A 26268-nucleotide genomic window follows, 5' to 3' on the forward strand; every position below is an offset into this window, starting at 1 on the left:
TGGAACACACCTCCCGGTAGTTCTCAAAATGTGGTAAAGGCATAGACAGTCATCCGACCGCTGTGGGCGTCATCCATTTTGCTTTTATTCATTTGAACTCACGCTAGATCGATGCATTGCTTTACAGTTTAACCCCTTACCTCCCACCTGAACCGAGCACATTTTCTCCAGTTTGGCTTTACCCCAGTCCAAAAGCTTCTGGAAAAAAGCTGTGAAAATAGCAACAAAACTGAGACGAAAACAATGATGGAAATGTGACAAAAAAGTGAGAAAACATTGACATAAAAGTGACGAAAAAGGTTGATGAAAAAGGTTGCAAAATGTGACCAAAAAAATGACCGAAAAATGACCGGAAAATGTGATAAAAATTTGACAATTTTTTTTACAAAAATATGACAAAAAAAGACAAAAATTTGATTAAAAAATTGACGAAAAAGTGAACAAAAATGTGACAAAAAAATGACAAAAAATGACAAAAAAAGACAAAAAAAATGATTAAAAAAAAATTGACGAAAAAGTGAAAAAAAAATGTGACAACAAATTTACAAAAATGTGACAAAAAATGACTAAAATGTTACAAAAATGAGTTGAATACCCAACAAAAAATGATGTAAAAAAATCTGATGCCGTGAGGAAAAAGATCCTCTCGGTTCAGGCGGGAGGTAAGAGGTTAACTACAGAGCCAGTGTAGATTTGCAAAAAATATTTTCCGCTCCAGACTCAGAGTCGCGTGACTTTTAACCTCTTGACGTAAGAGGTTTAAAGTTCCACAGTTTAAAGTATGCTTGCCCTATATACCCGAGTACATACTTTAGCCAGGCTACTCAAGTCACCCTTCACAGTAGTAACAACTAACCCGTGGTCTGTGTTTTTGTGTTTCGTCTCCTCAGAGAGATGACTTCCCGCCCTGCTCCGCGCTCCGCCTGTGCGCACACGGCAGAGGAGGAGGAGGGTCGTTCGTGTCTGAGCGTGTTCTCTTCGGGAGGAGACTTCACTTTTCTGCAGGGAGCGGAGCACGAGCACGTTTGTCTCACACGTATCGATCATGGTCGCACGCACGCGCACCCACCGATCAATGGATTAGCCGGACCCTGGTCGAGTTTGTTCGTGGAGCGTCGGAGGTGAGTTTCCTGCTCGCTTGACTATATTTGGTTTGTTTGTTTGAGGCTGTAGCGTGAGAAAAAAGTCAAGCAGAGAGCGACGTATCGTGATAATCTTTTGTGCTGTCATGGGTTTGTGGTCCTGCTATGTAGACCTGGTTTGGGTCTGGAAGTTAGTCCTGGTTTAGTAGTTCTGAGTGGACCTGGTGAATCATGGCTTAGTCCCATTTGAAATTCTATTTTACTGTTGGTCTAGTCTTGGTTTTACCCAGGGGTTTAGTTTCTTTTTAGTCCATATGTTTTGTGGTTGCCCTATGCAGTCCTGGTCTTGTTCTGCCCTAGATCTTTATTTCAGCCTCGACCTACTGAGTTTAGTCCTAGTTTAGTTCTGGTTGATAGTGGGATTAGTTTTGTGGGAAATAAAGCAGCTGCTTAAACTCATGACCTCTGTGTGATGAGTCCAGTTGGATGGTGTGTTCAGGAGCCCCCGAGTACTGTTGTAGAAATGAGCACTACCTAAGTCATTGACAACTAATTCAGTAGTTGATAATTGTTTCAACAGTGTCAATTCAATGCTGAGGCTGAAGTTGAGTTTTTTTTTTTATTACAGAGATGAAGATTCTGTGGCTGCTCCTGCTGAGCGTGCTCTCAGCCTGTGCTCAGAGCCGATTGGACAACACTGACCCCGCCCCCCTTGAACATCAACGTCTTGTTTCCAACGGCAACAGATGTCCAGGTAAGAAGCTGGGGCGTGTCCAGAGTTTTTTCTTTGGGTTGGACCAGTGGGGGCCTTTTCCCCCGCCAATTCCTACCCAGCCCTGGCCAGTCGAGTGTCTCCACCGGCCAGACCAGGGTCAAACAGGGTCAGCCAAGTACAAGCTACAGGGACTGAGTTCAGCTCTGGACCATAGCACTGAACTGGGCTTGGATTGGCCAGAGGAGAGAGGACCACTCTAAAACAGGGAGCTCATATGAGATTTCACATTTTACAACTGCATACGCTGTTGAAAAAGGTGATTCAGTTACAGTTAGCACACCTTAAGCTTTCATAGTCGTCTTTTAGCTGCTTCTTTCCTCTAGTATTTGCCTTGGCACCTCTGAATAATTCCATAAACCCCACCAAAAGGCATTATTTGTCCACATATCGCGGCTCATTAAACTTTTCATCACCGGTCTGTTGTTCCTTCAGTAATGTGTATTCAAGCGTGCACGTCCGTGGGAACGCCGCCCACAACGACTGCAGTCCATTTGTTTCTTTATTTATTTATCTATTTTTCAATTTCTAATGGAAATGCTAAACATGTAGCACCATCATGTACCGTGTGTACTGCTTGGTTGAGCTTGCTATGTGGGAATAACCACATTAGTTCCGAGTCAGTAAGGCATTAAAGGAGGCTTGCAAAACTAACTCCCCGAGTTATGAGTGCGTTAGATTGTTGTTCCCTTATAAAACATACCAGGAGAATATCATACTTACTTCATACTTCAGTGTGTGTAATCCTGTTCACTTTTGGTCATTTGCTCTTCTGCTGAAACGCTCTGTATTTCCTGTATTTTGGCCTGATGTATTACCTGGAAGTGTTCTCCTCATTTTAATTTTGTCAAACATCACTAAACCTTTGACAACATTTTATGACATTATCAGACAAAATGGTTTATATGTGATTTCAAGTTTTTTTTTCCAACTTTCACATGGAAATTTACCAAAGTTGACTGTGCAAGTTGACACTGCATCATAAATGTAAATGTTTTCACATGCCGTGCCTCACTATAGAGAATGCATTTACATTAAAGCAATACGAAGTAACTTGTTTACCTTAATAAATTGGATTGGAGGGTCTTTCATCTCCCCCTGGTGGCTCTGGCCAGAAAACCACAATTGCAACTTGACTGCCACCGGACCGGAGCCACCAATACACACTAATAGAATCACAAAGAAGAAGCTAACATGCTAACGGGCAAAGCTAACTGCGGGCTAGCACCACTTAAACAGTATTTACAGCCAAGTTTGAGTGGAAAGAAACATTCCCATTGTATAATTGGATGCACAATATCCCTCTCTCCCTTCGCCTTTTCTGTCGGCGTAGTATTTACTCTCCAAGACAATTAATAAGTAAAAAAATCGCAACTTGCTACGACGCCTGCAGTTGCGCTTATGATGGCCTCTAGGGGCAAGAGTTACTTAGTCCTGCTTTAACTGCTATAAAATTAAAATCGTGATGTGGCTCTACATAACTTGTGATGCTCTTTTTGACTTATCACCTACCCATATCGTGAACCATTCTGCACTCACGGCGTTTATCATGATTCATGGCGCCATGCATTTACTTGCATGCTGTTGGCTTAAAATGTGTGCATCCTATTGTAAATCACCCCCGCTGACAGCAAAGTGACACGAGATGCTTAAAAGAGCAGTTCTTCCTCATCAGGTGCGTTTACCATGCACACACATTCATAATGTTATAAAAAGTTAAATCAATGCAGAGAAAACAAGTAAGACAAATATAAACCAATCTTCTTCTGACTCAAATTCTGGTAGTTGACCACCGTACCCCTCTGTATATTTTTATCTACAATTATTTAAAGAAGCAGAAGTGTGGGCTGCAGTCGTTTGCTCCAAACCGCAACTTCCTGTCACTGATGATGTCACGGGAAGCGAGCTCTTTCTTCAGAAAACTTTATCTTCTGGGGCTGAAGTTACACTGCCTCTCAAGGATCACACCATAGTGCTTTCTAGTATCCATATTGTGGTCTGTATAATAAACCAGATCAGACGGGGAGACTAAACACAAAAACAGAAATTCAAAAAGGAAAAATTATCTTTGTGCTCCGGGTTCCTCTTACTCTGTCAGAGAAAAGCCGGTTCGCTACAACAAAAAGCCAAAATTTAATTTTCAGCGGTCTCAACGTCTTACCAGTGAGTACCACTGGTCTATTAGATCTTCAGTTCATATTTTAGTCTTACAGTTAATGTTAAGACTTCTGAATGAGTGAAATGTATATCTTATGGAACAAAAATCGCAAGTAGTGATGCAAACCTGGAAGAAAACTTACTGCTGGGCTGGCTGCTAAAATAAATAACTAAACCCCATTGGAGACAGAATCTGTAGAATATGTGTTCAGAGAACATGAAATTACCTTTGTGGGATTTGTGCACATCTGTTTGTCAAAAGGGGCCTCAGTGTTGCTCTGGCCTAGAGCTCCTATGGTGTCCGCAAACAGCCCTGTCTTGCTCAAGGACACAGCGGCAGCAGTCATCCGAGCTGCACAGGAGGTGCTAATTGTTGAGGATTGTTTCGCGCCACAGAAGCAAAGCTTGGTGCTGGCAGCTGAGAGACGGGAATAACCCAAAGTCAAAGTGAAACTTCAAACATCACACCCTCTCCTCTACATCCTCCTGGCCGCTCTTCCCTCAGCATCCTCCTAAACATATATGGTTACATTCAAGCGACGTCACAACATTCAAATGAATTTAAAACTAAGGAGGTGGGCAAGGAAGATTTCTCTGGTGGTAACTTTGGCCTTTGGATTAAGAAAGGGATAAGTTCATATGCGAGCAGAGGAGGTAGAGTAGTACCTACTAAAAAGTACCTGGAGAAAATGTTACTTAACTGTTTGAGTGTAAGAGTTTGATTGATGTTTCAGTCGTGATGAGAAACAAAACTCACAAAAAAAAAAAAGAAATCATGTAGAAGTTTTAATATTTTCAAAGAAAATAAATATCATAACACATATACAAAATAATTATTATGAAGAATTATGTAGCAAAACAAGAAAAACATCTATAATACAAATCAAAATGAAGATTTGTCACTTAAATATTCACTCACAGTGGCATGAGGAACTTTGTGAAAGTGAAAGTACAGATACTGTACTTCATTTTAATATTATGTAAATTTAGTAATATAGTGTATCTGTTTAGGCTCACAGTCATTCCAGGCATCTTCCATTGTACCATTTTGAGCTCCTGCTTAGCCAATCCAACATACAGTAGATACAGACAACAAGGCTTCATACAAGGGGGCGTGGCCTCGCTGAGGGGGGATGAAAGCTCTCATGGGAATCACAGTTTTTCACTTTCTTTTAGACGTTTTCTGGTGGACTATGAACACATTTATCATACACCAATAACATTACTAACTTTATTAAGTATTTATGGGCTGTTGAACCACTTTCCTCTTCTCCATGTCTCTGTATCAATATTTAGTACAAAAATATATTCAGAATTTGTTAAAGTAATGGTGGAGAAATGGGAGACAATGTTCTAATTTTTTTGTTTGAACATGACCATATATGGGCAATTCCAAAGATTGTATCTATTGATCAGCCTTTGTAACTTAATTTCGCCCAGCCATTCAAATCGTGCTTTTGATTCTGTTTTGATGAACTTTCTCCCGTTTTCCTGCACCATCTGCCAAGGCAAGTGTTCAGACGATCACCACGGGCCCTCCCTGTCACTATAATATCAGGCAGGTATTGTGGAGGACAGTGACTGAAAGGCCTGACCTGAAAGAGGAAAATGGCCACGCTCTCAAAGGCAAGTAGATGAACTCGAGTAGGTTGGACATGTGGCGCTGTGGCTTAGTTGGTTAAAGCGCCTGTCTAGTAAACAGGAGATCCTGGGTTCGAATCCCAGCAGTGCCTATTTAGTATCCTTGCTGCGAAGGAGACTGTTTTTCACCAGCCGACACTTCACTCTGTGCGGCGTTACTGTGAGCATGTGCAGTATGTGGGAGTAGTCAGGCAGCCAAACACAAATGCATGGCCCTCTTTGAATCACATGGTCATTTATATATAAATGAAAATACCAATGAATAAAGCACGGTGCCAAAAAGTATGCGCCATTTTGTGCAGAGGTCATCAACTTTCTGCAGAGTCAATCGCTATAGACCTCCAAACTTCATGTGGCCTTCGCATTAGCTGAAAAACAGTGTGTAGAGTTTCAAGGGATGAGTGTCCATGAAGCAGCTGCCATACATTACCCAGGGCAATGCAAAGGGTTGGATGCAGCGGTGTAAAGTACCTCGCCACTCTGGAGCAGGGGAATCACGCTTCTCCATCTGGAAATCTGTCGGATGAGTCTGGGACCAGAACCATTACCTGTCTGACTGCATTGTGCCTAGTACTGGGTACCGTTAAATGATAACAGTTGGATTCTGGAAAAAAAGAAGTTTAGGTACTACTGTACTGGTATCGAAACAATAAATGAGACCAAGTTTTCTTCTGTTTTCTGGTTCTATTTTTTTAGTGCAGGTACCGATATCGTAAACCAAGTATTGTTAAAGTACCCAACCCAAATTGTCCCCAGCGTAATGCTGTAGCGGGGATTACATGATGTTGGGTTGTATTTCAGGAGCCCAACCCAACAAAGGAATCAGAGTTCCTTTGTTCTAGTGAAAAGGAACTCTTGCATCTCTTGATAAATTCTTCACCAAGAGATTTTAGAAATTTTCATGCTCCCAACTTTGGGAAGTTTGGAAAGGACCCTCCCTGTTTCAAAACGACAAAGCCAGGTCCATAAAGATATGGATGAGAGAGTTTGTTGTGGATGAAGTTGAAATTTGACCTTTACTTAACCAGGATTGTCCTATTCAGGTTGAGAAACTCTTTTCAACCTGGAGTCATTATGTCTAATGACTCCAGGTACATAAGACATATTTTTAGTGGTAGAGGAAACTGGAGGACCTGGAGGAAACATACGCAGACACATGGAGAACATACATGTTCCCTGGCCTGGGAATCAAGCCCTAGACCTTCTTTCTGTGAGGCACAGGTGCTGACCGATGTGCCGCTGTGTCACTGTGCTGATTGAGCACCTTTGGGATGAGATGGGATTAGAGCGGTGTTAAAGAACTTCCACCCAAAAGGAGAATATGGCAGGTTTGTGCATCCATTCAGTTGTATTTCCCCCTGCAGAATTAATCTGTTGGCTGAAAGTCCTTTCAACTGAACAACACACTTAGTTTTAACATTTTTAAACCCCGTATAGTCCCTTTAAAAGTGGTGCAAAAACCTAAGTTCCTGCCGTCTCCTAATGTGTACACGTTAACTAGAGGCTTAAGTTTTGCAAATGATACTTTCATACTTTCACTCGATTTGCATGATAAATAGTGGCGCACTAGGATCTGGTTCTTGTCTTCAGCTTGTGTTTAGCAGCAGGACCAAATACATCCAACATGGCCGGCAGCACGCAGCTCTATTGTAAACAATTGTAATAATATACTGTACATTAAAGCTTCAACGTCACATGCATTTATTTAGTCCTGGTTTAACCCTGTAACACCTGCTTCTCTCTTGTTTCAGACCTCTGCTCGATTGACCCTCCTCTGTGCCGCGATGACAACTCCAGACTGAGCTTCGAGGCCATTTGTTCCATCCACAGAATGATGGACGACGATGCAGACGGCAACGTGGACTCCACCGAGACAGATGAGGTTCTTCTTAATCCTTACTAAATGGGCATTGCAATTGTAAAGGAGCGTCGGCAAACCATGGCGGCTGCTTACCTTATCTGCTGGAGAGGGCACAAAATTGGTTGCGTTCAAAAAAATCTGTGCTCAAAACTCATATTAATGTTTCGTCTGATGATCTTTTGAACTGGTCAAAATCATGCTTTAGTGAGAGTAGCTCATAAAACATGGACTGGATTTACGATATCTGTGGTTCATGCAGCCCGCTACTGTTCAGTCCGACTCGGTGGAAGTGCTCTGGATGTGCACGCTAGAATACACATTACTGAAGGAAGAACTGAAAAGGTTTGTTATTGAACAAAGTGGACAAATGACGCCTTTTGGGGGGGGGTTTATGGAGTTATTCAGTGGTGCCAAGGTAAATACTACAAGAAAGAAGCAGCTAAAAGATGAACTATGAAGGTAAGCTACATGCTGACGCTAACACCAGCTAAAGTTGAGTTGTGCTAACAGCGGCTAAATGCTATCATCGGCAAATGACCTTTTTCAACAGCAGTAGGGCTGAACGATTATGACAAAAAAACTGATTTTTCTGACAAATATTGTGATTTGATTGTGATTTTTTTTTTTTTACATTACATACCGATATATTAAAACTGCTAAATTGATGAGTGAAGGAAGTCGAGTTACTTTTAGACTTTTAGTCAAACAACATTCTTGCTCAAACTGCCCCACATTAGAACAATAATCTACTTTCAAATATATTTGGGTTTACGTGGACAGCGCCCTCTTCTCATTCAGAGTACCTCCGGGGGACAGCCACGTGACTAAAATAAAGTCCGAGATGGAATCCCACATCCCTATCACTCAAATGGCAGAGAACAGAAGAAAAAAAAACTCTGCTTGAGATCGGGTTATTGCAATAGTCAAGACGATAAACCTTGCAGTCCTCAACAGCAGTCTGTAGTCACGTTAGTATCAGTTCAGTGCGCTTTGGCCAGGGCTTGTGCCTGGTTAGCCCGGATTGGTCCCAGCCCGGGCAGTGGGGACGCTTACCTAACAGTGTAAACCGGGCACTGGGTTGGGTATGGCCTACCAGTGATGACACGCCACCAGTATGACAGAAAACACTGACCGGATTTCTATGTCTACAATTGGTTGGACATTGAACCTGTTGCTGAAATTTGCAAAACAGCACAGCCTTAGCACAGCCTTACTACATGGACCAGGGAGGTGAGGGTTGAGGACGGGTACAGTAGTACAGTAAGAGTACCAAAGCCCACACTTACCTTGGACACCAAATTGGTATGAGCCAGCCCTGTTAAAGAGGGGGTATTATGCTTTTTTCAATCACATAGCACCAGTCTATATCACACTACAATGATGACGAAACCTTCTGTTGGTCTGTAAATGCAGTAAATTAGAATAACTGCCTTGTATAAAATTGCTCTCTCAAAATGGCTGTAGTGAATGTCTTGAAATAGGCCTCTGTCTCTTTAAGAACCTCTGACCCTTTCCGACACGCCCCCTCCACACACTGTCTGTGGCATCAGGGGGGAGGGGGTTCTGCTGAGGAGCAGTGGTTGGTTACTCGGCTGGTGACGAAAGCTCGGAGGCGTCTCCAGGAGGTGGGGGCGTTCCTAGGAGGACTCAGGCAAACCTATCCCTAAAATGGCCGCCATCAGAGTTTTTACAGATTACTCAATAATCCGTGAATGTGCCAAGGCAGCACTTCAGGCATGTTTTTAATGAGGGAATGACATAATAACATGATGTAAAGCTTGAAAAAGTCGATTTTGCATAATACCCCCCTTTAATAGCTGTTCAGTTTATTACAGTAAATAGACTTGGACTTCATTTCAATAATAGTTTTTCTAGCTATGTTCCAGCTATGTAATAAAGTAATCCTTGGTTGGGATAATCGCTCAGCCCTGTTTGAAGTAAAACAACAATAAAACAAACAAAGAAGGTATGACGGGGTGTCTATCTCTGCAGTTTTTGCGCGAAGACATGAAGTTTTCAGACTCCAAAACCAAACGGCGAAACTTTCACCGGGTCGACCTCCACATCAGCATCGAGGACATGTGGACCACCTGGAAACAATCCGAGGGTGAGTCCTGGTTTGGATCTGCTTTAGTCCTAGTCGTCTCCTGGTTTAGTCCAGTCCCGTCTTGGCTCAGTTCTGGTGTAGTGCTTGTGTTGTGCGTACGTGCTTCCAGTGACATTAATAAATGGCTGTAGAAGATTTTTGTACGTTTGGAGGAAGCAGGCCTCTGCACTGAGGCGGTGGATGGAAAATAATTCATATCTAAATAAACAGTGTCCGGTTATATTTGGGAACCTATTTCAAGGACGCAATCAGTTTTGTTTTTGTAAATGTTACGACAAAATAATGTAAAGGGCAGGAAGAGAGTGAGGAACTGGGATTTGTTTCTCCTTAAAACGTAACATTTAGAGAATATCCGCCAGATTTGAGTTCATTTCTTGTTTAGTCCTATCTTATTAGTCATGTTATAGATTTTGATTTGGACTTTTTTTAGTCTTAGTTTCAGTGTCCTAGTTAGTCCTAGTTCAGTTTTAGTCCTGGTTTATCCCTTGTTATTCTATAATCTTAGTTAAAGGGACAGGCCACAGTTTTTCCATACTGAGATATGTTCTTACCTGAGCTTAGACGAGTTGATACGTACCTGTCTGGTCTTTGTGCCCGTGGAAGAGCTTGGTAGCTTCCAACTTCACCCCCGTTTGGAGCTATAGGAATACAGTGGGAGAGGCCAAATGCTAGCAACATCTTTGGTCGTTTTGCCTGACTGAGGGCACGCACAAAAACCAGACAGGTACGCATCAACTTGTCTAAGCTCAGATATGAATATATTTCAGTATGGAAAAACGATGTCCTGTTCCTTTTAAGGCTTGTTTTTTCCCTGGTTTAGCTCTGTTTTTGTCCTTTGGTAGGACTGGTTTAGTTCTGCTTGAGTCCTGGTTAATTCATGGTTTAGTCATAGATTGGTCCAGAGGGCAGATTCATACTGGCTTACATGCTCTGGCTGTGACGCACAAGCACTGCGCACTGAGCACTTACAGAGGTTCCAGGTTCAATTCCTACCTGGACAGTGTGGAGTTTGCATGTTCTCCCAGTATCTGCGTAGGTTTCCTTCGGGTTCTCCGGTTTCTTCTACCACTAAAATCATGTACAATGGGCCAGGATGAATGAGAGTGTGTTTGAGAGTGCACCTATGGGACAATGGATGCAAATTATCTGGTGTGGTATGCTCATCATTAACGTACACTGTCCTTACCAAATAAAAAAATAAACTTTACATTTTTGTTTTTTTTAGACTTCTGGTAGGTTTTCACTGCTGATTGAACTGTATCCGTGGTTACGCATACATACCATTCCGAAAACCTACCAGAAATCCTAAAAAACCTGCAATAAAATTCCTGAAAAATCACAGGAGCCCCCGAGACGGAAAGTAAAAGTGCCACGCGAGTCACCAGTACAGAAGCTGGGTCATAATGTTTACTTTGTCTTTTTAAATTGGAAGTTGCATAATGCATCTTTAATAGACTTAATTAGTCAACAGCACATTGTATGTTAAAAGTGGCCCGTTGATGATTTAAGCTTTATGTTATGCTCAAAAAAGGATTTTGAATGAACAATTTCACATGAGCAGCACTTTAATTTCTGGTTAAGAGTGAGTCTTATCAAAGTATTTTCACCTGGGTGCGCCGTGATTGGAGAATTAGAGTGGTGTCATAATAAAATTCTTTCCTCTCGTGAATCAAACGCAGATGAAGGTGTTGCATTTCTGTGATAGTCAGGCCGCTCCTCTGTGGGTGTCTTCAAAGGATTTCCTCTTCATAGTCTTGTGCTTTTCTTAGCATCTGGACACTGGGTCAGACATGGCCCTCTCTGCTCTATCTGTTGCTTGGTCCTTCCATCGTCCTGGTTTAGTCATGTTTGTGCGTCTCTGACTGTGCTGACCCGTTCTTTGTGTGTCGTAGTGTATAACTGGTCGCTGGTGCAGGTGGAGCAGTGGTTGTCTGTCAGTGTGGAGCTGCCACAGTATTCAGCCTCCTTCAGGAAACTTCAGCTCAACGGCACAGCGCTGCCCAGGTACAGCTGCTGCACTCCCCATCCTCTTCCTCCTCTCTGCTCCGTTACATTTTGATCCGTATTTTTCCAGGTTGGCGGTGAAAAACTCCACTCTCACTGGCTCCATGTTGAAGATCTCGGAGCGGAGTCACGCTCAGAAGCTGCAGCTCAAAGCCCTGGACACTGTTCTGTTCGGACCTCCCCCAGGTCTGAAACTGCCTAAACACTAATGTCCAACAATTAAAGTGTTCATGTAAAATTCAGTCTCAGTTTATGACGTAGTATACAAAATGTTTTAGACGGGGAAATTAGCAATAAACATTACATCCGATATCTGCACAGTTTTATGAAAAAATATCTTCAATATTTTGTAACAACATTTTCATATTTCAAATTAATTCTTAAAGCTCCATAATAGTATTAAAGTTTAAATCATTTTGCCCGGACCAGTCTGTCACGTGCATCCAAATATTTCACTCTAGCACGAGAACTCTAACTTTACTTCAAAATGGTAATACTCAATTTCAAAAGCACTGCTATAACTACACAAAGCAGTGGAGTTATTTCAAAAAGTCACTCGAGTCCACACACCACCCTCGCCTCCTCCATCTGGGTTCCGTCCTGGCTGAGTCCGGTCTCTCTCCCGCAGGGCGCGACACCCGGTGGAAGGACTTCGTTCTCGTCCTGTCCGTGATCCTGGCTCTGGTCGGGTGCTGGTTCGCCTACACTCAGACAAGGAAGTCGCGGGACGACCTCGGTAAACTCATGAAGGACCTGGAGGGACTGCAGAGAGCGGAGGAGAGCCTCATGGACCTACAGGACAAGTGAGCTAATACTACTGCTGCTACGTTTACTACTGCTGTCTATGGTTGTTAGAATAATTCATTGAAGTCATGGAGATGGTTAGAAAGCTCTATTCCCTCAACGTGCTCTGGGGGGGTTTGCGGCCGGGATGAGGATCAGCACCTCCAAATTCCAGGCCATGAATCTCCACCGGAAGAAGGAGGCCTGGATAAAGCGGATGGATGGAATGATTCATAGTTGATTACTCTTACTTTGGTTTACTCTAATGTGTTCATTTGCCTTTTGGTTCAACAAACACGACAAAGAGACCATAAAAAACATGTCCCTGAACTATTCACCCAGAAAGTCACTGCTATTCTACCTTTTTTTTTTGTAACCTAACTCATGTATCCAAGTGAGGGACAAAAACTTTCCTCAGCATAGACTCTGGAATGCCCCCTCACTTATGTGTTAGACAGTGGACACATAGGCGTGAACTTCTTCTTCTTCTCAAATGAGGGGAGCGACCCGATCAAACAGGGATGACGTTGTGCTGCAGGACTAAAGATCTTAAAGTACCTGTGCTTGAAAAACAAAATCACAGGAATACAGAGGCTGTCGTTGGCTCTCACAAAAGTATATGCTCTTTTCTAGAGATATTCATGATAAAACCTGGACTTTTGCCCAGTATAAAGTGAGCATGCATTATTGTGTAAGGCTGTGTGAGCAAAGTGTTTTGACTGGACACGTACAGACATACTGTATATTATGCATTATATAAGACGCTGCTCCTGTTTCGTCCTCAGAACCAAGGGATAATCTGAGCAGGTCTGGCCCTGGAGTCTTCGACCTTATATGGAACTGCCTTCGCCCATATAAGGCCGTGTCTCCCTGGAGCTCTAAGCCCTCAAGTTTCCCTTTGTCTGTGCACCACTGGCTCCTCGCTCGGTGTCTTGCCTCAAAAAGCCACAGTGTGAACATTCCAGATTATACCTAACACGTCAAAAAACTCGGATCAATGAAGTACTCACAGTGATAAGCTAGACACTGACAATGGTACTTTTGCAGGAGAGGACCTAATGTATTTAAAAATCATGTTTGGCCACATCTCCATGGAGACGAGCTGGTGATGTCCCGCTCCCAGCAAAGTAACGTGTCAGGTCTGAGGAGAAATCTGCACACAGTAAAGACACATGTTTTTAGAGGTACTCTCACCAATGAAAACAATAATAATGCGCCCTCTTGAAGCCGGGGTATTATGCAGAATCAACATTTTAGAGCTTTTTACTGCGTTATAATGTTTTTCTTGCATGAAAAACCAACCTGGAACTTTGTTTCGACCCACTTGCGCTTCTTTGAGTAATCTTGAGTACCTATTCATAGCATTGCAGCTTCCAAAAAGCTCCTCTATATCCAGGAAATGCTGTTCTCACCTCTCCATCTCTTGCAAAGCTTAATCCTCTCATCACAAAGTGAAAAAACTCACCATAGCCTCACTACAGCCACACAGGCTGAGCAGTTTGGGAGTGGTTGGTGGTGGCCGGAGGGACCATTACCAGGGGAAACTATGGCTACAAATGTAGCTTACCACCATCAGAATGGAGTGAATAAACCCCCTCCCTTTCATGTGTGAAGTGCTTTGGGTGTGACTTGTGTCATTGAAAAGCGCTACACAAATAAGATTCCCTTCCCAGTGTATTTTTTCTTTTTTCTCTCTCTTTATTGAAAAGGAGGGGGGTGGGAGGGGCTTATGGTACCACGCACGAAGGGTCAGGAAGTGAAACTACTGGATATTTTGTTCTAACCATTTTAGATCAATATAGAATTTCTCACGAAGAGTGTGATAAAGTTGTGTTTGACCTGGAGCAGACCAGAGCAGAGTTCACTACGCCACCTACTGATGAAAAAAATTCAAAAAGACATCGCTTAATGCAGATTTAAAGGAACCTACATGTTCCAGCAATGTCCTAATGTGTAGAATGAGCCCAGACCTATTCACCACAACTGCCTCTAAAATTCTGCACTCAAAAAGTTGGTAGTAGAAGTACTTCTGGTCAGAACTGGTCATGCACGAGCTTAATATAGAAGGTATAGTTACATGTATGACCTGAGGTGGCAGTAGTGAGTATAAAATGGCCAACTTGCATCTAGCCCCTTTAAAGTTCACACATTTTTTGCATTTTAAAGTATTTTTTCATCATCATAAATCATAAACTAGCAACTAGTTGTTGTTTCCATTACATTACAGAACAAGCTCAACGCTCCTGCTCACCTCTGTTCCTGCGCAGCTTGAGGAAGTAAAAAATGTCCATTGACTTCAAATCAAAAATATAAAAAGTTTAAAGGCACATATTTTACAAGAAAGAAAAATAATCTGTGTGTTAACGGACTGAATTTAAACAAATCATTTTCTTGTAGAAGAGTGAACTTCATTTGGCACCATAGATCTACATTGTAAATGTGACATTTGTGAAAGAGAAACAGATCATGTGTGCTGTTGTCTGTCAGAGGCTAAACTAGCATGGTGTTAGCATGAGCGGTCCGCCTTGTTCACGTCCCAACACGGTCTCGCTGTAAACTCCGGCTGAGACGAGCTTCTAATTACTTCAAGTGAACAAGGAATGTGGCTATGAACTCAAATTATTATGAGTGTAAAAATCACATGCAACAGACTATTCATCGCTACTCACTAAACGACTCCCACCCACAAAATTCCCTTAGATCTAGGTAGTCCCGCATGTTAAATTCTTTGCACCTCCTCCACTTTATCACAGTTTATTCATCACACAGCAGAGTGTTGTTTCTTTGTCATCCAACAGCTGTAGGCTACTCTTCTGAAAATAGCATTGCATTCCAGCGATGGATTCAGAGCCGGTCCGAAATCTCAGATCCGATTTCACAAAGACTCGCCGCACTGTCATTACGCGCTGCATTCATGGACATCGCAGTGGGGAGGCATTCACGTGCTGCAGAGAGAGGCATTTGTTGAAAGCCTGGGATTTGTCTAGCTGCCGTGAGAGTCAGTAATCATCAGTAATCATCGGTGCCAAATAATGTGCGAGGGATATGTTGTGCTGACACTCAAAAAAATAAATAAAAAAGCTTTTCTTTGAAGCTGCAATTGTAAAGGATGAGCTTGTTTACGCATCTTTGAGAATTACTTTATTTTCTGTAGTGGAAAAGGCTTGTCAAGTTTTTGCAGAGCGCAATTTGTACATAAATCAATTCTAATTGCTTTACAGAACAATAAAGGAAACAAAGGTTCTTCAGCTGTACTTGATAGTTGAAGTGTTTCACATCACTTTAAATCCCAAAGACAGATGTCAGACCTTTTGTTTACAATGGAAAACTCCATTGCAAACGGTAAAGCGGGATAAATTAATGTATGCGAAGACAGCTGGGAGTTTTTCTACTTGTCAGAGTTGAGAGGGGAGATTTCTTCTGGAAGACAGTTCCAGATTTTAGTTGCATGAAACGGAAACGCAGCCTCATCGTGTTAAGTCCTGACTCGGGGACTCAGAGTCAGAGCTGAGACGGGTTTTATGGCAAACATGTCAGCCAAGGTGGTCAGTAAGTAAGTAAGTACTGTAGGCCTGCTAAGTAGAGTTATTTGTGATCTGTACTTAAATTGAGTAGTATATTTTTGTCTACAGCGTACTACTCTCTTACTCCAATAAGATATTATATATACCTGTAGTACAGCAGGCCTTCTCAAACTCTGGACTCTGGTCTGGATGTGGACCTCGAGGTGATTTGGTCCGGACCCCGGTGGTGCCTCTTTGCTTTTCATTTTGTTGCCATAACGGCGCTTGTTGCATTCCCATAAGTGAAGTTGCAGCTTTGGCCTGTAGGGGCAGCGTTTAAAGAGCCACACAGTCTGCTGGAATGGCACTCCCTTTAGACATTGAGTAAAGATAGTTTTAAAATCATGGTTGAGAAAGCACATGATAAAGTTGTCACTCGCAGCTGTCTGAGTGATGTGCGATTAGATCTGTCCCACATTTTAGGAGTTTACAGACAACAGGAAGTGCCTCATTAGAACTCTTTAGTGTCCCATCATAGGTCTGCTCTTTCTCTTGATCTATATATTTAATAAATTCCCCAATAATATGCATGTTTTGCTCATTTTTACAATTTAAATGTTTACAATTTTACTGCAATGACAGAATACATTTTCCGGACCTTTGCCGTTTGTGAATTTTATTTTCCTGACCTTTTGATTTAAAGTTTGAGAACCCCTGCAGTGCAAACCTTCACTTTTACCTTGTATGTTTCATGTCCGTGAGTTAGGACATAGCTGATTAGCCAGCGCCGTCATGTTAAACTCTTAATAGTTGACTTTTTCAAAAAGTCAATGCTAATAATACATGGGATTTTTTTATGTTAGACCCCGACACGTGACCGGGAATGGGTGGGACTGTGGAGCTCTTTACCAATGACTCACGACAAAGGATTGTCCCTGTCGTGTTGCCGTACTTGTGTTGAGCAATATTCACGTTTTTGAAGCCACAAAGGTATTATTCGCATTTCGCAACACTTACTTAAGCTGATTTTGACTTTCCACATTGAATACTTTCGTTATAAACAGACATTTAAGTATAGATATTTATTTATTGATAAAAAGATAAATAAATATATACTATACAGGTGCCAGCCCCACCTCATGCCCAAAGTGGCCTTGTGTTGCAGGCTGCAGAAGGCGCAGGAGGAGCAGCTGTGCGTGCAGGTGGAGAAGGTCCAGGTGGAGAAGCAGCTCCGCAGCGAGATCGACGCGGCGAAAACCGAAGCGCAGCGTCTGAGGGAGCTGAGGGAGCAGACCGGCAACGAGACCAACTGCCAGAGATACGTGGAGGAGGAGCTACAGCAGGTACAGGCTAACCACTCTGCCGCTGCGACACCGTACAGGGTCCGACCTTCACAACCTGCTCACTGAGAAGCAGGAGATTGGACGTCCACAACTACCTCCTTACTTGCTTTGTGACTTTCTCTTTGTTTGTTCCCGTGTTGTTGCCGTGACAGATGCGCACAGCCCTGAAGAAGGCGGAGCATGAGCTGGAGTCGCGCTATGACTGGTCGCCTCCGGAGCCTCTTCAGAAATGGCTGCAGCTCACGCACGAGATCGAGGTCCAGTACTACAACATGAAGAAACAGAGCGCGGAGAGACAACTGCTGCAGGCCAGAGAGGGGGTGAGGACCAGGACTGGACCAGGACCAGGAGCTATTTAACCTCTTAACTCCCGCCTTTTTCCACACGTCATCAGATTTTTTTTCCATCATTTTTTTGTTGGGTCAACTCATTTTTGTCACATTTTTGTCATTTTTGTTGTAAATTTTTTTTAATTTTTTCGTCAATTTATCAATTTTTTTTAATTTTTTGTCAAATTTTGTACCATATTTTTGTATTTTTTTGGTAACATTTTGTCACATTTTTGTCATTTTTTTGTCAATTTTTTATATATTTTTTTGTCATTTTTTTGTCACATTTTTGTCTTTTTTCGACAATTTCTTGTTAATTTCTTGTGACATTTTTGCCACTTTTTCATCCATTTTTCGTCACTTTTTTTTAATCACATTTCCATCATTGTTTTTCGTCTCAGTTTTGTTGCTATTTTTACAGCTTTTTCCCAGAAGCTTTTGGACTGGGGTATGGCCAACCTGGAGAAAATGTGCTCGGTTCAGGTGGGAGTTAAGGGGTTAAAGGAAGAGGCCACCGTTTTTACATACTGAGATATGTTCTTAACGTAGCTTAGACGAGTTGATGCGTAACTGTCTGGTGCCAAACTGGGGTGTGTTTATTAGAAGCTGTTTCACGTTTTCCCTATTTAAACACAGTCACGTGAGCCTTTACATCAGGGATCACCAACGTGGTGCCCGCGGGCACCCAGGGGCCCTTTGGGGCATGTCCAGTAGCCCTTGGGACTTTTTCTAAAGTGTAAAACACTTCATTTTCTTGAATCTAATTCTTAAAATTACAGTTATTTCGATTCTTGTGACTCAGTAGGAGTTTAAAATAAAACTATTTTAATATGATATGGGGTCAATATCCTATAAGTGAACAGTGTCCTAAGTCTTTAGGATTTGTTTTTAACTGGTAGCCCTCGAACAACTTAATGCTCTTAAAGTAGCCCTCAGCTGAAATAAGGTTGGTGACCCCTGCTTTACATGATCCAGGTGCAGTTACACAAAATCAAACATGTCGATTTTCTAAGTGGATTAAAAAATGTCTACTACATTGTAAGGCGTAATAACATTGGAGCACTTCGTAATATCTCACTTTACTGCAAGGGGGTGTGGCCTTTATTTAGATGTTGATTTATTAATTTTAGCAACCCACCTGTCAACCACCTTGGCGACCACTGGAAGGATACTGATTTATTTATTTATTTACATTTAATTTATCACCGGATTTAAAGATTGGGGCGACCATTTTCCTGGAGGATGGAACAGTTCTCTGCTTGAATAATAAATTGATCATATGTGTTATTGGAGCAATTAAGGAGTCTTGACATAACTTCAGAGAATGTGTCTCGAGCTCATAAGCATCCTTTGCTTTGATGATGTTGTCGACCTCCAGCTCTGTTATTTCACACAAGTTGAACACAGGCTGGGGAGGATCAATGGGTGTAGTTATTTTCTTAGGTGGCACAAACAGTCCAGTTATCTCCCTAACAGAATTAGATAAGTGTTGGTTAAATTCATTGGAAAGAGAATTTTGTTTTATTTACTACAGTGTTGTTAATTTTGAGTTCAAAGTCTTCAATTCATTCTTTTTTTTTGTCTACTAAGCAATTTGTTGAGATTGTTTTGCCATTTCCCTTGACATCAGTGCTGATATCCACGAAGATATTTTGTTTTTGCCTTTCGCAGATAGTGACTTTCTTTCTTCTTCTTTTGTGAGACCTGATTTTAGTGATTTTTTTAAGATTCACATCCCTCTCCTTCATTAATTTTCTGCACTCATCATTTAACCAAGGTAACACATTTCCTTTTCTCTTATTGTGGCTCCCTCTTTTGGTAAAGTTTTGTCTATGTCCTCACTTTGATTTGATTTAATTTAATCATTATGCACAGTATCTGTAGTTTCTTTAAGGTGCTTTCTGACCTTCTTTTCATTCCAATTCACGTTAAAATCACCAATAACACACATTATGGTAAATGACTTAGAAGTCTTCTCCGACACATTCAAGTTGGACATCCACCGGCCGTACTATCTGTCTTGTCATCGGGCCACACAGCGAGCAGAAACCAGCAGACGCAGCTTCCACATCAGCTGATGGACACCAACACACGAATAAAAATAAACGACTGTGATTGGCTGACGAGGCTGGATCTAATCATGGTTCAGTCCGAGATCTGACCTGTTCCTTTTCTTGTTTCAGGCTGAGCGGATTAAGAAGAAGCGCAGCTCTCTGTTCGGAACGTTCCATGTGGCTCACAGCTCCTCGCTGGACGACGTCGATCACAAAATCCTGTCGGCCAAGTCAGTACTTGCTCAGTCACAAGGGGCAGTATAACTATTCACACCACCGTATATCTGCGTTTCACAGCAACTAAGCTTCAAGAGTTTTTTTGCTAAACAGGAAACGCCAATAGTAGTTCAGAACGGGACCTTTAAGTGTTGTAACCCCCGTCATCTCTCTCAGACAGGCTCTTTCGGACGTCACGGCGGCCCTCAGGGAGAAGCTGCACCGCTGGCAGCAGATCGAGGCTCTCACTGGGTTCTGTCTTGTCCATAATCCCGGTCTGGGGGCTCTGGGAGCGGCTTTGAACCTGGACCCGTCCTTTCTGGGCCTGAAGCCTCCGCCGTCTCACCTTCTGCTGTCAGACGACCTCGACGACATGGACGAAGACATACTCTCCCCCGGAACGCTGAAATGTGAGATATCACGCAAACTCATGCGCTGATGCTAACTGGACGTGAACACAGAAAGGACAGACCTCCGGAACAGGCCTGACATACGTGATTGAGTATTTCACATTGTACCATGAAAGTAAAAGGTGATTTTGCACTAGCTGCTGCTACCACAACTTTACCTGCTTCTTTCCTCTAGGTTTTGTCTTAGCACTTCAGAATAATTTCATAAACTTTGTTAAAAGAATTGGCCACCATTATTAAATACTGAGATATGTTCTTACCTTAGCTTAGACGAGTTGATGTGTAGCTGTCTGGTCTTTGCGCTGCCCTCAGTCACGTAAACAGATCCAAAGAAAAACATCTACAAACCACAAAGATGCGTAACATGTCCAGAGCACAGACGGCGTTAGCATTTAGCCTCTCCTCTTCTCATCTATGAATCCAAATGGAGGTGAAGTCAGAAGCGACCAAGCTCCTCCACGCTTTCCCTATTTAACTATGTTAAAGGCATAGTAATGTTACTACGCCTCGCAATATAAGCCATTGTGACTCTGTTGGTATTACTACTCCAAAGGCGCATACGTGAAGGGTATTATTCAGCTGTAGTGTAGTGTAGTTTAGCTTAGTTTTAGTTTTAGTTTTAGTTTTAGTTTTAGTTTTAGTTTTAGTTTTAGTTTTAGCTTTAGCTTTAGCTTTAGCTTTAGCTTTAGCTTTAGCTTAGCTTAGCTTAGCTTAGCTTAGCTTAGCTTAGCTTCGTTTTCGTTTTCGCTTTAGCTTAGTTTTCGTTTTAGTTTTAGCTTAGTTTTCGTTTTCGTTTTAGCTTAGTTTTTGTTTTAGCTTTAGCTTAGTTTTCGTTTTAGCTTTAGCTTAGTTTTCGTTTTAGCTTAGTTTTCGTTTTCGTTTTCGTTTTAGCTTTAGCTTAGTTTTCGTTTTAGCTTAGTTTTCGTTTTCGTTTTCGTTTTAGCTTTAGCTTAGTTTTCGTTTTAGCTTAGTTTTCGTTTTCGTTTTAGCTTTAGCTTAGTTTTGGTTTTAGTTTTATCTTTAGCTTTAGCTTTATCTTTAGCTTAGTTTTCGTTTTAGCTTTAGCTTAGTTTTCGTTTTAGCTTAGTTTTCGTTTTAGCTTTAGCTTTAGCTTTAGTTTTAGCTTAGTTTTCGTTTTAGTTTTAGCTTTAGCTTAGTTTTTGTTTTCGTTTTAGCTTTATCTTTAGCTTAGTTTTCGTTTTAGCTTTAGCTTTAGCTTAGTTTTCGTTTTAGCTTTAGCTTAGTTTTCGTTTTAGCTTTAGCTTTAGCTTTAGCTTAGTTTTCGTTTTCGCTTTAGCTTAGTTTTCGTTTTCGCTTTAGCTTAGTTTTAGTTTTAGCTTTAGCTTTAGCTTAGTTTTAGCTTTAGTTTATTTGAGCAATTAACATTTTCTCTAGTAAAGTAAATAGTAAAGTAAGTCTGTGTACTGAACCGTGTAGGACGCTGCCATTGATGTCCTGGCATGCTGTTAGCTAAGAGTGATACCTTGTCATTTCTGTTTCTCATTCCCACTGCTGTCTGCGGAGGGCGCTCCAGGTCAAATACAAATGCCAAACATCACAGTCTTCATAAACCGTCTTTTCCATACACCGACATTATATAAGTTATAACATGCGGGAGTGTCCAAAGAAAAACATCTACAAACCACAAAGATGCGTAACATGTCCACTTGAATATGAACAGTGAAAAACGGATCGGGTAAGAAGAGTTAAATTTGTCTCAGATTCAGATTCAAGTAAGTAATGTCTGCTGAAGAACTATTTCATGTGAATAAAAGGTTTGTTTTTCCTGGTTTGATGCAGATGCAGCGTGGCAGATGGAGCGCAGAGTCAGCGATCTCTGGCCTCTTGGGACCTTATCCGACCAGTCGCAATGGAAACAGTCAGGTCAGTCCCGTCCAGCTTCATGCATCCTCCACTGATGCATAAACGAGTGTGGATGAGTTGATACACTACAAATGTCAGTCTTTCTGTGTCAAAGTGGACGGGAGCCAGAAGGAAACAACACGTGCACTTGTAATGAATGCAGTGTGAGTGACCTCCCCTCGCTGTCCTAAAAGCTGTCTGTGTTCATTCTAAAAATAATTAGGTTGTAAACGTGTTGGCTCCGTTGGCTTCCTGTAGCAATGCCAGATCTGCAACGCTGTGTTTCAATCCATGTTTACTTCCGCAAACACAGGGCGCTGTGTGAGACACTGTCCCCTCTGCGGTTCCCTCTTCTGTGCATGCGTGACACATTAAAGACCAGAGCGAAAAAGTGTTTCCTCAGAACATCCAAATTCAGTATTAAGGCCTGTAGTCTGAACGTAGCCTTAGACCTTCCAAATCACAAGTTGCCATATTCGTCCACCATGTTGACTTTGTTTCCTGTTGCCTTTTCTGGCTTTGTATTTAGAGGGGGCTTATGGTAATAAAACGGCAATAAAAAGTGCAGAGGTTTTTACGTGGAAGGGCCTAACAGTACTAGATCAGGACTAAACCAGAATCAGGAAAGAAACTGGGACTTAGAGAGTGCAAGTGCAGGACTTAGCCAGATCTAACCCTTGGTCTAACTCCATTTGTCTCCTTTTGCAGCTCAGAGCTTGATGCCCCTGCGCTCGAGGACAGGAGACCCCTTCAGGTTGGTAGAGCAGAAGGGCAGAGGACACGCGACACCACCGTCTTCTACGTCCTGCCATCCCAACAGCCGCCAGAATCGCAGCCATTCGATCGGTCAACTCGACTTCCTGCCGCTGCCCTCTTCTTCGCCCGCGCTCTCTTCGTCTGTGTCCCACCCCTCCATCGACCTCACTTCCTCCTCCCTCCTGCGCCATTCTGATCTCACTCCCTGCCCCACTGAGGCCGGGTTTTCTGCCGTGCTGTTGCGCTGTTACTCCTGTGTCCACCCTGCACAGCCTCAAAGGAGCGCGGTGGCCAATCAGAGACCCAGATCCGGCAGCTCTGGGTAGCTTTCAGCCGCCGCCGCTGTGAAAACTAAAATCACTAATGGCAAACCCAAAAGCAGCTAGGAACATGTTAATGGCAAGCTCTAAATTATGGAAACGTCAACTGCATGTTAACCCCTTAACTCCCACCTGAACGGATCCCATTTTCTCCAGTTTGGCTTTACCCTAATCAAAAAGCTTCTTGGGGGAAAAAAAACAAAACAACCACAAAAAATGAGAAGAAAACAAGGATGTAAACGCAACAAAAAAGAGACAAAAACTCAACAAAAATGTGACTAAAATTCAATAAAAAAGTGACAAAAATGTGACAAAAATTAAACAAAAAAGTGACAAAAATTCATCAAAAATGTGACAAAAACTCAACCAAAATGTGACAAAAATTCAACCAAAAAGTGACAAAAACTCAACAAAAAAATGACAAAAACTCAACCAAAAAGTGACAAAAATTCAACAAAAATGTGACAAAAATTCAACAAAAATGTGACAAAAATTCAACCAAAAAGTGACAAAAACTCAACAAAAAAATGACAAAAACTCAACCAAAAAGTGACAAAAATTCAACAAAAAATCAACAAAAATGTGACAAAAATTCAACCAAAAAGTGACAAAAATTCAATAAAAATGTGACAAAAATTCAACCAAAAAGTGACAAAAACTCAACAAAAAAATGACAAAAATTCAACCAAAAAGTGACAAAAATTCAACAAAAATTCAACAAAAAATCAACAAAAATGTGACAAAAATTCAACCAAAAATTCAACAAAAATGTGACCAAAAAAAACCCCCAAAACATAAAAAAGGTGACACAACACAGCAACAACCTAAGGAAAAAGATCAGTTTTGTGGGTCTTAGCTTTCAAATGAGGTGTTACACAGACCTATATAATGGCCAAAGAGGACTGAATGCATTTGGTTCATGCAGGTGGTAAGAGGTTAAAACTCACTAAAACCTCTAGAATGAGTGAGGTGGATTAAAATGTCATATTTAATAGTAGAGAATTATTGTAGGGTATAAACCATTTTAGTTCAAAAATCCCAAAGAAATAGTCTCAAAAAACAAAGGGCTCCCATGTTTGTGCAACTTGAGTTATGCTCAACTACTGACCCTGAGCTCTGGTGTCCCCCAGGGGTGTGTCCTCTCTCCCTGGCTCTTCCTCTTCTGCCGCCCTCACATTCTTTTCACAGGTCCGAATCCATTCTTGCACGTGCAGGCGATTGAGTCATTGTTGAACTCAGTACTGACAATAATGAAAAATACTGCAGTGAACAAGTTACTCACGCAGCGACTTGTTGCCAATCTAACAAAATGTTGTGAAAGACTCTTGTTTTGTGCTGGTCCATGTCCTCGTCTTTATCATTTACTTTTTGCTCTGTGTTTTAGGGACATCATAAACCGCTCCGACTCTGACTCCGCCCTGCCGCTCTCTCTCAGCGAATCACGAAGCCCCTACGGCTCCAGGCCCCTCCCCCAGTCGCTGCGGCCTTTCCTCGGTTCTGGAGCGTTGGCGAAGAGCACGAGTTTGGGCGAACTCAGGGCTAACGCCGCCACCTTGCCCTCCTCGACTTCTACGCGCTCGCTGTTTGTCGCCACAGACCCGGGGGCGGGGACGCGGACAGGAAACAGGAAGTATCCCGCAGCAGCAGAGGAGGACACCAACAGCAGCAGCAGCGGCGGCGCCACGACCGACGAACAGGAAGGGAACGCAACCACAACCACAACGCGGAGGAGCGCTCTACACAGGCTGTTCCGGCGGAGACAGGGGCGCAAACAGGACTAAAAACGGACTGAACCAGGTGGACTGAACTGGGGCGGATCCAGGACTAGATCAGTTTAACCGTAAATACAGTACTTTTCACTGTTTTGACCAGTGAGACCAGCTAGAGACTTAAAATTACAATAGAAACTCCATACTATTTTATGTTTATCTCACATTAAATTCAAATTATCCTCTTGGTTTAATCATGACACAGTTTGTGCAGCAACTGAGCTCATTATGAATATCTCTGTGCCCTTTCCTACCAGATTTATAGAAAGATATTATATTTTAGAGCAGATTGAGGAAACATATTGTAGTTCCCACCTAACCTGGCTAACGCCATGCTGCTGTGTGCGCTCAAATTATTTCGAACTGCACAACAGCCTGGGGACCATGGCCCAAATTTTCCGGTGGATTTGGGAACCAATCACAGAGCGAGGAGGGACGGCAAGACGATGACGCGCTATTCGAATACGGAAGCTTGTAGTTTATTTACGGATAATAAAAAAAAAGTTTATTTACAGATCCAACATGACAGCAGCAGACATGATGGTATTTTTCGATCAAGCTTTAGACCTTGTTCTAAATAGTTTAGCTCAAAAGTTTACAGCGGGTACATCATACGTCATCGGATACGATGATACGATTGGCCATGGCTACGTGCAGACGCATGATAGACTTTTTTTTTTTTTTTTCGTATCGCCCAATAAACGACTATGGACGATCGTAAACCACACCTCTCCTACGAGAAAATGCATTGGTGGTCCCCAGACTAAATATCACTTGTGATTTTAGTCTGGTGTTAGCCAGGCTAGTTCCCACCCAGTGTTAGGCGCGACTTTTTCAGCTCGTTGGTTTTACGCAGCAATATTCCATGAGCCCCAGTTATGATGTACGATATATATGATTTATTATACAGGCGTGTGAATACGGGAGTGTTTGTGAGTGGAGCCAAGTTTGCTACGGCGAGGCTTATTCACATGCATGAGTGCCGGGTGGAAGCGTGCTCTTTGGAAAAACGCTGATAGTGTTTCAGAAAAGTATTGTTGTATTATGTCGACTTAAGCATAGTGAAGAATCAAGAATCGGTGCAAATAAAAGACTGAAGTGGGACAGGCTAAACACATACAAGAATCACAGGCATTTTAAGAATATTTTTTGTTGAAACCAAACAGACATTTTATCACCTGAATATTTTCAATTCAAACTGCAATTTCTGTTCAATTTTGTTTTGCAGCGCTAACATGTTGCCTTGTTATTCATATGTTATTTTACTACAAACCTAAAGGCAAACTCTCTAAACTAGA

General features: G+C 42.1%; 1 protein-coding gene across 1 annotated transcript; it reads left to right on the forward strand.

Moving 5' to 3' along the window:
* Positions 1-967: 967 nt before the first annotated feature.
* LOC306970368 (stromal interaction molecule 1-like) lies at positions 968-25028 on the forward strand. Its single transcript, XM_079566327.1, has 14 exons — positions 968-1121; positions 1711-1836; positions 7404-7534; positions 9506-9620; positions 11513-11624; positions 11695-11810; positions 12253-12427; positions 17076-17253; positions 17406-17573; positions 19766-19866; positions 20030-20262; positions 22063-22146; positions 22834-22879; positions 24586-25028. The coding sequence occupies exons 2-14, from the start codon at positions 1713-1715 to the stop codon at positions 24980-24982; spliced, it is 1980 nt and encodes a 659-aa protein (XP_079422453.1). The 5' UTR covers positions 968-1121; positions 1711-1712; the 3' UTR covers positions 24983-25028.
* The last annotated feature ends 1240 nt before the right edge of the window (positions 25029-26268 follow it).

This window comes from Gobius niger (assembly GCF_951799975.1).
Source record: "Gobius niger genome assembly, chromosome: 11".
NCBI classification, from domain to species: domain Eukaryota; kingdom Metazoa; phylum Chordata; class Actinopteri; order Gobiiformes; family Gobiidae; genus Gobius; species Gobius niger.

Bases quoted from the DNA above. Each gene is read 5' to 3' on its own strand.
- LOC306970368 (XM_079566327.1), top strand. From the start codon at position 1,713: ATGAAGATTCTGTGGCTGCTCCTGCTGAGCGTGCTCTCAGCCTGTGCT. The intron at 9,621-11,512 runs GTGAGTCCTGGT...TGTGTGTCGTAG, and splicing joins CACCTGGAAACAATCCGAGG to TGTATAACTGGTCGCTGGTG. The intron at 17,574-19,765 runs GTGAGGACCAGG...TTCTTGTTTCAG, and splicing joins TGCTGCAGGCCAGAGAGGGG to GCTGAGCGGATTAAGAAGAA.